We start from the raw sequence: 12,132 nt of genomic DNA on the forward strand, positions 1-12,132 counted from the left end.
GGACTGCAAGAAGTTTTGCCCTGATGGGCCAGGCACCAGTAGCTTACTACATCTGCATGACCCCAGAGAACCAAAAACACCCCCTACCTCTTCCAGACTGGTCAAGTACTTCACCTGACTCAAAGACACAGCCACTGGGGAGCGCACTCACCCCCAGTAAGCGCGGTGTGACGCTGGTGTGGAGCGCGTGGCCTCCTTTACATTGCTCCTGCCTGCACTCCACAGGGGGTCCCTGCAGACACCACCCTAGCTCCCCGCCGTCTGTGCACAGACATAGTCAGCTCTTAGCATCACCACACAATCTTGTAAAACCTTGTAGTTAAAATGCTTTTATATTTTTTTCAAGTTCAAAACCAGGCGGATTATTAAAGGCAACCACCTTTGCCCTCTACAGTAGCATTCATGGATCATGCAGCCACTTCTACCAGCAATCACACTGCTTTGTGCCTTGTGCCTAGTTTAAAGTCAAGTCACTTCAGCGGCAGGCAGAAATACGTGTGGTTCATAATGTCATCACTGTTCTCACTTTTTTTTTTTTAAGTAGTCAAGTTCAGATCAATCACATCACCGCTTCAAAATAAAGGTACTTCCTATTTCTGCCAGGCTGTTCATGCAGGTACACAGGCATTGGCAAAGCAGCGTTAAACCAAAAATGAGACTACAGATGACCTAAAATGTTTCCAGGCCACGGCGCTGCCATCAGCCCATCGTTCCCTTGCCTCCCACCGCCACTTCGGCGCTGGCCCTTGGGACCCCGTTTTGACAAACTGCAGTGCTTTCTCTTCCTGCTCTGTCAGCTGCTTTTATTTATTTACTCAGACCGCATACTTCGCTTTTTATGCTTTTTGTATTGGAAAAAACAGAAATGTATTATTTATGGAAACTTAGAAAATGGTGTGCATGAGAGAAAAGACTGGAAGAAATAAATATGGAATCCAGGAGGTATTGGCAAAGGAAAAAACTGTTTAAGTGGTACCAACTCCAGTAAAATGCCTGTTCATCAACCGTGACACTTGGTGGAGTTACAAAATAGAAGCTATTTTTATTTGAGAACTAATAATGAATGCTGCCTAAATGAACAATGGAGAATTAAAATTGAGAACAAATGAAAAAAAAAAGTAGGAGGAGACATATTCATATCAGGTATGAGATAATTATGAAGTCTTTATGAAGACAGACTATTTCTAGGTACAATTTGAAGACAAATGTTAACCAACAGAAAAAGACCCTGCTTACCAAGGGAAGGATACAGTATTTTCAGATAAGAATTTTTCTTTGTCTAAAATTAACCAAATAAATGAGATTTAAAGACAGCAATGATGAGTGCTGACTGGAGTTGCACATGCAAACAGCGGTGTGTTAATACTTGGGGTGATACCCTCTGGAACCAGCCCTGTTCTTACACCGCATCTCAGAATAGTCTAGCTGAGGGTTTTCTTCTTAAGACTACTTTTTTTGAGGAAAAAAAAAGGGGGGGGGGGGAATCTTTTGATTGAAAAAAAAATAGTGTGGACTTTTCTGATAAAGAACCCTTGGGGGAATTCTGTTAAAAGGCATTTTCCCACTTCTCAAAATCGACATGACACTGCTGCTGTATTGTTTCCTTAGCTATAATTCTACTAAAGAGGCAGCCACAGTTGTGTTTGACCCACTGGCCAGCCCTGAGAGTCCTGCTCCACCATCCTTGGCTACCTGGATGGAGTGAAGCAAGACTCTGCAGCCAAATTCTTATCTTGGCCTGCTGCTGCAGTGGTAGTTCAAGGGAGTGCGGGGTGAGGAAGGAGCAGACTGTAGGGACAAAGTAGGGGATACAGGGCACCCCACCTCACTTCTTGGGCCCCCCAGCAGGAACTCTGAGAATTCCTCCTGGTGAGGCCCGACCCAGCACAACCTTCCGTGACACTACAGCTATGGCTTAAAGTCCACCAGCACCCAGAGTTCAGGAGCTGCTGCCCCTTTTCTTCTCGAGAGCTTTCATTAGGTCAGACATGAAATCTGCTTGCCTGCCTCCACCCCCAATTGGGGGTGGCCCAGCTGACCTTGGCTCTCCATCCTGTACGGTGTTTTCGTGCCTTTTTGAGGGAAGCGGCACGGGTTTCTTCGCCAGAGGCGGTGGCTTACTGGAGACAGGTGGAGGTGGGGGGGGTAAGGGCAGGTCTTCATCACCACTGCTGGAAGAAGGTGGCGGAGGAGGCACAAAATCAGGAGGGGGTTCACAGAAATCAGACGGCGGTGGTGGTGGTGGCGGCGGCAAACCAGCCGTCAGGTTAGGTGGCGGTGCTGGAAAGCTTTCTGGGTCTGCTAGGAAGATGCCGCTGTCTCGTTTGACTTTAGAAGGTAGAATCGGCGAAACGCTAATAGCGGACGACCGCCTCTCAGGAGGGGGAGGAGGCTGCAGTGAGTTCCTCTTGTTCACGTATTTCTGTGGCCTCAACACCGGCTGTGCGAGGCCAGGTGCGCTGAGGTTATTTGACTTAGCCTTTAATAAGCAGAAGGAATAAAAGCAAAAGACAGTCAGTGCACGGGTAAACTAATGCACTGCCTAACAACAGTGAAAAGACGGCAGAGTGCAGCGCACAGACTGTGAAATGAGGTAGAGCACGTTTTGCCTGAAGCATGCAAGCAGCGTTTTGTTTTCTTTCTGGAGTTGCCCACAGAGCTTTGACAGTGGAAATCTCCCTGATGAGAGTTTCACAGTGCTTTTTGAATGCTGTCCTCAGAAAATGAGAGCTTTTAAACTTTTAAAGAATTGCAGTTAATGACATATAAAGATACTTTCTTGATGTCCTATCCCACTGTTCATTTCCTAAGAACATGAAGACCTTAAAAAAAAAAATCCGTGGTGTTTTTACATCCAAAAAGTACTGAACAAGATTTGAGGACATAAAAAGCAGGTATAGTTTTGGCTCTCGTTACCATCATAATCTCCCATTCTAGCTGTGACTGTTGGGTCTCTGGGTAAAGCTAAAATAATGAAGTCACCTATCTCTGCCAAACTGATTGCACACAACACCAGCGAGCAGGGAAGAAGGTGGAGATATCTGGGATTTTAAAGCTTCTGTGTCTGGATTCACTGTGCCCATCACTCTGATGTGCATTCACGGGCAGAATACCGCACTGCCCCCTCTGTGTGGGAAGGAGAGCACCACAGAGCAGTCGGAAAGCTGCCTTTGATGTTCTGGGCAGTGCACAGCAGAGGAAAGATACTCTGGTGGTGAACAGGCAAAGGCCGTTGACAGGGCTGGAGAAGGCTGGAGAAGGGTGTTTTCTGCCTGCTGGTCAAAGCACACACACACTCCTTCACTTCTGAAAGAACAGCGTGACTAATAAGCCCTTGAGGCCACTAAGTTCTAGGCACGCTTGCAAGGTCAGTAGACATTCAAACATTCTGATAACTTTTTAAAGCAAAAATTTAATCAAAGGATCCATCGTACAAGTTAGGAAAAAATGTAGGATAGCAGTTCAGTGCGGTTATGTTTATTCTGGCAAAATTTCAGGTGGGTTTTCTTTCATGTTGTGTTTGCTTGTTGACACTGAAGATAAATAAAGCCTTTCTGGCAATATCTGAGCATAATTTTCTCTTCCTTTTTTTTTTAGGTGGCAGTTGGTAGCTGTTGACAGTTACTATACAAACATGCTATCTATCCTTGTAAACCTGTGTAGAAGTCTGTTCTCCTGAAAACATAAGCTTTCGAACAGATTACTTTTTAGTTATGTTAAATTATCAGTTTAAATCCAGTAAGCCTAGTGCTCTAGCCCTAGCCCAGTGTACCCTGAAAGACTTCAAATTGATCCTTTGGTCCCAGGCATGTAGAAGCTCTGGGATGAGAAAGGCAACATGCTTGCTTCTGTTAGAGAACAGGGCTCTGCAACCTTGCAGTCAGCAACACTAGTTTTGGCATTAACCAAGTATAACCTGCTTGCCTTCTCTTGCTCTCTCCCCTTGCCTAAAAAGAAGCAAGTAAATGAGACATTCAGGAGGAGGGAACCACTGGCTGAGTTCTGAGAACATGATCTATTACAGAGGAAGTGAGGTTCAGCGCAGAGAAATAGATCTTAAAGGAGAAACTCAAAGATAGAAATAGGAACTGTATGACGCACAATGCAGGTGAAAGAAAAATCCTAGGAATTTAGTTTTGCTTGTCATGTGCTTTTAATGGAAAATGGAGGGACGCGACTGATGAGTTGCAAACAAATGTTATTTTTTCTGTAGGACATGTATATGCTTTTGAAGTCCTCACGCTGTATCTGACTGGTATTTTTACAGCCAGAGATGGAGCAGGTATGCAAAATTAGGAGCTTAACAAAGGACTGCATTTAGCATTTAACAAAAACACAATGTTTGCCCTTACTTCTTCACACTTCCTTCCTTTTCTAACATACACATCTTCAGCTGTGAACAGTGTTTCCTACTGAAACCACTATGTAGCCATGGTGTTACTAGGGCAAGACCTGTTTTCTGTTAGAGACAGAAAACGGCACCAAGAATCTGGCAGCACAGACTCTTTGGCACCACCCCAGAAGGTGTGTTCCTGTTTCTGCTACATGAACTCACAGCTACTTGTTCTGAAGAATGGAAGTGGTGGATGGCTGTGCCTTCACTTCCTATCGGTGGCTCCTAGGCTTTTGTGTATCAAGCACAGTTTGCAGAGGGTAAAGGATGAGGAGGAACAGCAAGAAGTCAGCCGCTTTGTCCAGAAGCCAAATCCTTGTCACAAGAGCACACGGGCACTTTGAGGAGGGAAGACAGTGGGTAAAGAAAACCAAGCTCAGAGAAGTGATTCATAGGTGACATTTAACTAGTGCACTGCTAGCATCTGCTGACCTGTGCCTCTGACGTATCCACTTGCTTCTGAGTCTCTACAACTTCTGCACGGGATGGAGGAACAATCTGGGGAATCTGTCCATTTGCCTGAACAGCACCTGTGACAAATACCAAGGAGAGAGGGGAAAGAGGGTTACATTTCTGCAGTATTAACCAGATCAGGGAATATCAAACTAAGAAAGAGGCAATTAAAAAGCCTTCACAACTTCCACCACTTATGACAGGTTTTGTAAGTAATTCAGTAAAACCCATGAGGATGTCTGCTTCCTACTTTGGGCTTGCTTTGTGACTTTTCATATTCAGTTCATTACCTGAGGAAAACAATCACAAGACCTTGTATTAAAACTAATATCTGTCCACATATCCCCATGAGTGTAGCTAATAAACCTACAGGAAAAGCAAGTGGTAGAATTATGAAGACATATGGCAGAAATTATCAGTGTGTGTACAAAGGCGGTGACAAATGAGGATCTTTTTCTTCTGACTGCTGGAAATGGTGATTGCAGAAAGGGACAGCTAAGCTTGACAAAGGAATAGAGAAGGGAAGCTGGCTTTGGAAGAGGAGCTACGCAGAAATCAAACTGGCATAGTTAAGATCACTCTCTGGCCTTCAATTGTTTAAATACCTATCTTTCTTAACAGCATTTTAAAATTTGTGGTGTACTGTAATATTAACTACGCCCAGTTTTTATTGCACATTTTCCCCTTTAATTTAGCTTAGAGACTAAAAGCACAATAGTTTCATACCAATAAGAGTCACAAGAGCTGAAGGTTTGAAGTACTACAGATGGGCTGATCCATTTTTTTTTAGTAAGTTAGTTAATAGCTTTGAACCTTTTCCCTCATCTGGAATCATGGAAGCTCACTGAATTCTCAGATTAGCAAAATTCTGCTAGCTGGCTAAGCTAAAGCTCTGCAAAACTTTTGCTCACCATTAGTATGTTTGTAAGGGATATACACAAAGAGCCTAGTACTGTCAAATGGCATAAGTGAATGTAAAACTAAAGGAAAAAATTGTGGTTTTAGTTAGGAAGAAACTCCCAGCCCCTGTGTAGTCTGATGAGGATTAAATAGACTCTCCAGTTTAGTCTAGGATTTTTGGAAGCTGTACATGTCAAAGTAGTAGATAGTGTTTGGTGCCCAGATACAGACATTTGTAAACCTTAGTGACTGCTTTAACTCCATTATAATTTACAGTTCTGAGATGCAGTAAAGTTCCACTTCTGCTTTTTGGATACAAATGAACCCTTAGCTGTCTGCAATATAAATCTAAGCACAAAGATGGTTTTAATCTTAACACATACTTTTCTGATTAACCAGGAGATTCCATGACTATGATATGAAATAAAATAAAATCTTTTCATTGCCATGCCTGCAAATCACACAACTGATGAAGAAGTAAGACAAACTCTGCAGTGTATTGAATTTAGTAGGGTTATTTAGGCTTCGAGGGCTGACCAAAGATGGTCTGAAGTCCTTGTGTTTTATATCTGTGCCTACAAGCGATCCAGCATATTTAATCCTAAAAGCCATTTAGATCATTCAAACCACAGCCTGTGTTTGTTGAAGGAATGACATGGAAGTTTAATAAGGAGATTAAACCAATCTTGTGGCTGTAACTGCTCAGCAGAGAGTGATGTAAATCCCTGGGTTCTGTGGCCAGGCTCTCAAGCAGAACAAGTTACCGTCTATCCGCAGTTCATCTGTTGTCCATAGCAGAGCAGGAGTTTGGGTTCCACAATGCTCAAGGACATTGTTGCCCTCAGTGACACTGAAATTTTATAGTGTAGTAAAAGAGGGCACGGAGAGATCCATTCTAGATACTGCAGTGTGCAGTGTTCTTCTTGGCAAATACAATATATCAGAAAGTTAAGATGCAGCTAAATGGTAACCTCTTTCTTCTTCTGTTAATGGATTTCATAAGCTATGAAAGACTTGAAAGCAACAGTTATTGTATGAGCTCCTGTCACATGCCTCTACATATGGTACACAGTCAGCCACTTAAAAGGACCCCCAGTCAACTGGATACGTAAGTTCATGCATTCTTCTGTCAAGACTTATTTTTAATGTTGCAGTATTCTTTGCAAGTCATTTTCTCCAAAATTTTACATTGAAATAACATTTAAGAAAAAAAAAAAGTCCAAATGCAATGCAAAATATAGAAAACCAAGAGCCTAGTAGAGATACAGAACATCTGCAAAAAGCAGCATCCTTATTCTTCTGAACATCATGATATTGTGCTGGCACACAGCACGCGCTGCTGTTTGAGTGAGGCAGAGATGCAGACAACTGATTGTGCCTGAGATGCACCTTGCACTTGGGATGCGTCAGAACCACAAACTGTACAGTTTGGGGTATATGTGAACGCACAAATGCTGGCCACAGCAGTGACCAGGGAGTAGAGGCTATATGAACCGCGAGAACAGAAGTTCCACCTGCTTTCCTGAGCACTTCTGACTGCCACTGAAGTTGGTAGAGTACAGCCCTCTTCTAAGTTCATACAGGACTAATTTTCAACAGCAGAATTTAGCTTATACTGAAACCGACATACACAAATGGCTGATTTGTTCCATTTCTAAAATGTGAGCCAACAACTGCTCACAGTCAGTCAGTTAAGGTTATAATTTTATAGTTGGACCCCAGGCTTCATAAAAGGCAGTAATGACAACTGCAAGACAGTAAGAATCAGAATGACTTGCCTCAGTTAGAACACTAATGATCCTTCAGAAACACTTCAACAGAGACAACACACATGGCTAAAATCTTTCCAGGCTACTTAACCATTTAATGGGATCCATTAGTTAAGATTAGCAGTATATTTTATGACCACAAACAATGTCCCTGGATTCTAGTCAGGATCTCAAATTATCCAGATGTACCTGTACTTTATTAGTCCTCGAACCTGCCCCTCTCCAGTACAGACTGGAGCACCAGCACGAAGCCCCGCTGGCCAGCCGCCTCTCTATTGCCACCAACACCAGGACACAAAACGCTCCATGACTCTGTCCCATCCACCCTCATAAAAGTACCCCTGCACATGACTAGCAGTTTGTTACTACTTCTCCCCACCCCAAACAAGCATTTATTACCATGATTTCACTCCAAAGCTTAGTAGAAAGACTATCCTTTTCTTATAAGTACTGAGAAAAGGCAAACAAAAGCCCTGGAAAGGTGTTTGAAAGATTTTGAGTTGTAGTAGTATGCATCACAAGTCAGAAGACTACTGGTAAGGGTAATTGCCAACTCTGATTTTGACTTCTACTGCCCTTATAGCCACGTGTACTTGGCCAGCGTGTCCTTAATAAATAAAGCAAGTATGCAAACTAAAAACATTACTGCAAGCTACAGCTAGTATCATACACTGTCGCATCTGTACAATAATAATATGGAATAATAAATTCTTTCTTCCTCTGTCTCCTTCTCCTGACACCCACACTGCTACCCTGCAAATGAGCAAAAGGCTAGGAAAGAGAAGGGCTTACCCTGTAACACTCCCTTTCTGAAATTACTGTTCTCTGAATAGCCCACTCATCCCTTCCACCTGCTGGAAGAATAGCTCTGATGCTGCCAGTTTAGAGATGGACAAATAGAAAAGTTCAAGACCTGGACCATCAGACCGTAAAACGCAGCAGGAGGTTAATGGATTTGTATTCGGATGCCAACAGAAAAATACCTTCTTAAATTGTGCAGATTTAAACTGACCTTTGGTGGGCTGTCTGTATTCTTCAATCTTAACTTTAAAGCAAGAGCTTAGCAGATAGCTGGTTACAGGTCAGAGCTACTCTGGCCTGTTTAGAACAAGGCATTGTGTGGGACATTTTTCTGAACAAAGACTATATGCAATGCTGATGATGACAGAAGAGGTCAATAATTGTGATTTCAACTGTTCTGACAGCTTTAATACCTGTTGATAAGGATCCCGTGGGGGCAGCTGGTTCCACAGTCCCTTGATTTGTCCACCGAGAGGACAAGCCAGCTTTCTTCACTGCGCATTTGTAATTATCATATAACGTCTTGCCATACTGCAAAACAATTAAAACAATTAAAAAAAAAAAAAAGGTATTAATCTTGAAATAGGCCAACCATTCATTTTGCTCTTAGCCAACTTTTCTGACTCCACCACTGTCAGTCTAGTTTGGCTAAAATGTAGCTTTCTACAAGTGGTTTCCCTGTTTCTGTACAGGACCAGGTGGAAAGCATCTCCATAATCGCACAATAAATCATGAATCCCCAACCCTGTGACCAAATGCTGTCCTATCGATATCATTCTCCCATTTTTTGTTCATTTCAGTATCTGTAAACATCTTGAAACTTGGCTTTAAAGCCAACCATGTTCAAGAGATTATCTTTTTCTACTGCTTTCCAAGTATTACATTTTCATGTTTATGATATGAATTTTTCTTTTTTTTTTTTTTTTATTTTTTTTTATTACTGGAGACTTGGGGTGCTCGATCCTGGGCTCTACAGCAACCACCTCTAGCAGTGTAAGACAAAAAAAAGTGTCTATCTCCACCCCACACCTTTGTTAGATGTCACCCTGCAGCAAAATTGGCAGAAAAGAATATATGCCTAACAGCAGCAGGTCTGTGTGTTCAGGTATAGCCAGCCAGTACACTGTGCTATGTGCAAATCCACCTTCCTTAATGTTTTGTGCAAAACAAAACACGCTGTGAATCCAGATCTTTTTGAAGAGGTTTTTGAAGAGGGTGGGGCAGACAATTTGGGTAGAACTGCCTGAAAAACGACACACCCACAAACGACACAGCCACAGCATATTATTATTACACCAGAGAACTGCGGAATGAGTTTTATGAGTAGGAGTTTTATAGCTACAAAATTCACCCTTATGTGTTAATGAGAAAAACACACTGATCACTGGGGTACAGGAATATTCAGCAAATCCATGCTGGTCATGCTGCCCTTCTGCTCTTTCTTCCTATGGTAAGATTAGCGTGAATATACGTGTCTATTCTTGTCACAGTGCCTCCAGTTGAGGTGATGACAGTCAATAACCTGAGGTACACATGATTTTACAGAACACATATTTAAATAAATTTACTTTTAATCTTACCTTAGCGATTCTTATTCCTGTTACCCACTGATGCAGGGTTGCTTGATCATCACAGCATAAGTATTTGATATATTGGGACTCCTTTTGAATCTGGGGATGCTGTAAGATATTAATTCATGATATGAGACAAACATAGACATCACATCACAATACAAGAGTGCAAAAGCACCACACAAGTGACCTCGGTGAGAACGCTGCCTATGGGCATCCTGTTAACACTAAGATGACTTGGGAAAAAAAAAGCAGCAAAAACAGAATATAAGAAAATATGAAATATAAGAAAATAAGAAAATGATATGAAATCATTTATGATTATGAACTACACGTGTTACCACTGGCAGCATTTGATTGAAATAATTTTAATGCATTGTAATAGGAATTCAAGGGCTACAGAAATCTAATAGTGATCTGGAGTTCAATGAAGTCTAGAAGTGTCATGGTTCAAGGTCTAACACTCGATGTATAAACACTGGAAGGAAGTATGTTTTTCATTGTGGTTTGTCATATGTAAGGCATCCAGACTGAAAGCTGAACATAATTAGTTTCAAAGAGCATGTTAAATTTGGATAAGCATAACCTCTCAGCTGAAACAGATTTTTCCTTCTAATTCACTGCCTTTCTTTGGGCCTAGTCAGAGCTTTCTTCCTACACATTTTGACTCTGCTTTACTCTTGCTGTTGTTTGCCAACAATTTTGTAAAACTGCCACGTACTCTAGGTAGAGGATTACACAAAATGCAACACCATTGGAAGTAACTTTTTTCATTTGTTTGTACCAAAACCTTCACAATTTTTAAGCCTTTTTTTCTTCTTTTTGAAACAATTCAAAAACAACTCTTCCCCTTACTGCTTATAGGCAGTGACAAGTCGCTGCAACTCAAAGACCATCAAAATGCCATGCTACCTGCCTGCGACTGAACATCCTCTCTAGGACTCTGAATGGAATTGCTTCCTCTGCTACAGCAGGGAAGGCTATAGGTCTTTAATAGCGTGGATGGAACGTTATACTGCCACCTCCTGATATGTAAGGAAAAGAATGAAACCAAAGGAAGAGGCTTCATCTTCCCTCATTCATGTGTTCATTTCTATTTATATTGTCATAAATTACAGGTGTATAGTTAGGGAAATCTCGCAAATACACAAAAGTGCAGCCAAACATGCCCTGCGGACTCACTACAGCCAACCCCCCCTTTTTGGCCTGGGCAGTAGAAAATCCAAAGCCCACCTAGCAGCCAGGACTCCAGGTCAGTACATGTATCATTAAGCCCCCGGAGCAGAGCAGTGCAGGCCCGCGGGGGCTCCATAGGACCCCGCACAGCCCCAAGAGCTGCCAGCAGCCGCTGGCCCGTGCTGGTGAGCCACCGAGACGGCGCTGACGCAGCAGCCTGATGGCTCCTCGCAGACGTCTGCTGGTGGCTGGGACAGCCCCACTGCTGATGCCAAACCCTGGCCACGGCCGGGTGAGCCAGGGGTTCACAAGCGGAGCTGGATACAGAGGTCTCACTCCTCAGCCACGTGTCCCTGCTCCTGCCTCAGCGCTGCAGACACCAGGCTTGTGCTGACCCAACCATTTATGAGGCTCCAGGGTGACTCAAAAAAAGGAACTGATCTCAGTTAAATATAACACATTTTATCTTGATGCAGTTTTTAATTTTTTTTTTCCCCAGCAGTACACAGCATGGCCTCACATACCATGTGAGGATGAGGGGCACTAGGCACATGCCCACGGTGCCCAGGGAGTAGTAGCAAGAGAAGAGCAGGCTCCACTACTGCACTGTGTGGCCAGGACAGGATGACAGACACTCCTTACTTCCTTCCATCATTTCTCTATTATACGATCAGTTACAGTGAAAACCATTAGAGAACTCAGTCTTAATGGTATCACTAAAAGGGAACTGTAAGCAGGCACTTCTCTGTGTGGCACAGTCCATCCCATGCACCTGGGTTACATTACCACCACCAGAGCCCAGAGGAACAGGAGATGCAAATGGCACTGCAACCCTGCGTAAATTCAATTCTTCCAGCACTTTTTAATAAGCATTTAGCAATTTTGTTTCATTGTGTAAGGTCCCATTGAACCCAGCAGAGGGCACCCAAAGCTTTCAGAAATAAAAAAGCAATTTTTTTTTCTTCTCCTGTTTCATGACAGCTAAGTCCAGTGGGTCTATGTACCTCCCCTCATTTTCAAACACCATATGTACCAGCAGGTTTTTATTAAAAGAAAAAAAAAATAGACA

The 12,132-nt window shown here is 42.7% G+C and overlaps 1 protein-coding gene across 1 annotated transcript in view; it reads right to left on the minus strand.

The window, feature by feature from the left end:
- Positions 1-1,020: 1,020 nt before the first annotated feature.
- The window catches only part of APBB1IP (amyloid beta precursor protein binding family B member 1 interacting protein), a 65,631-nt gene continuing 54,519 nt past the window's right edge, over positions 1,021-12,132 (minus strand). Inside the window, exons 11-14 of the mRNA XM_080583302.1 lie at positions 9,897-9,995; positions 8,730-8,847; positions 4,826-4,923; positions 1,021-2,479 (exon numbers count right to left, since the gene is read on the minus strand). Coding sequence (XP_080439428.1) covers positions 1,940-2,479; positions 4,826-4,923; positions 8,730-8,847; positions 9,897-9,995 — 855 coding nt within the window. The 3' untranslated portion in view covers positions 1,021-1,939. The remainder of the gene's footprint in view (positions 2,480-4,825; positions 4,924-8,729; positions 8,848-9,896; positions 9,996-12,132) is intronic.

This window comes from Anser brachyrhynchus, assembly GCF_964034855.1.
Source record: "Anser brachyrhynchus genome assembly, chromosome: 2".
Lineage (NCBI taxonomy): Eukaryota > Metazoa > Chordata > Aves > Anseriformes > Anatidae > Anser > Anser brachyrhynchus.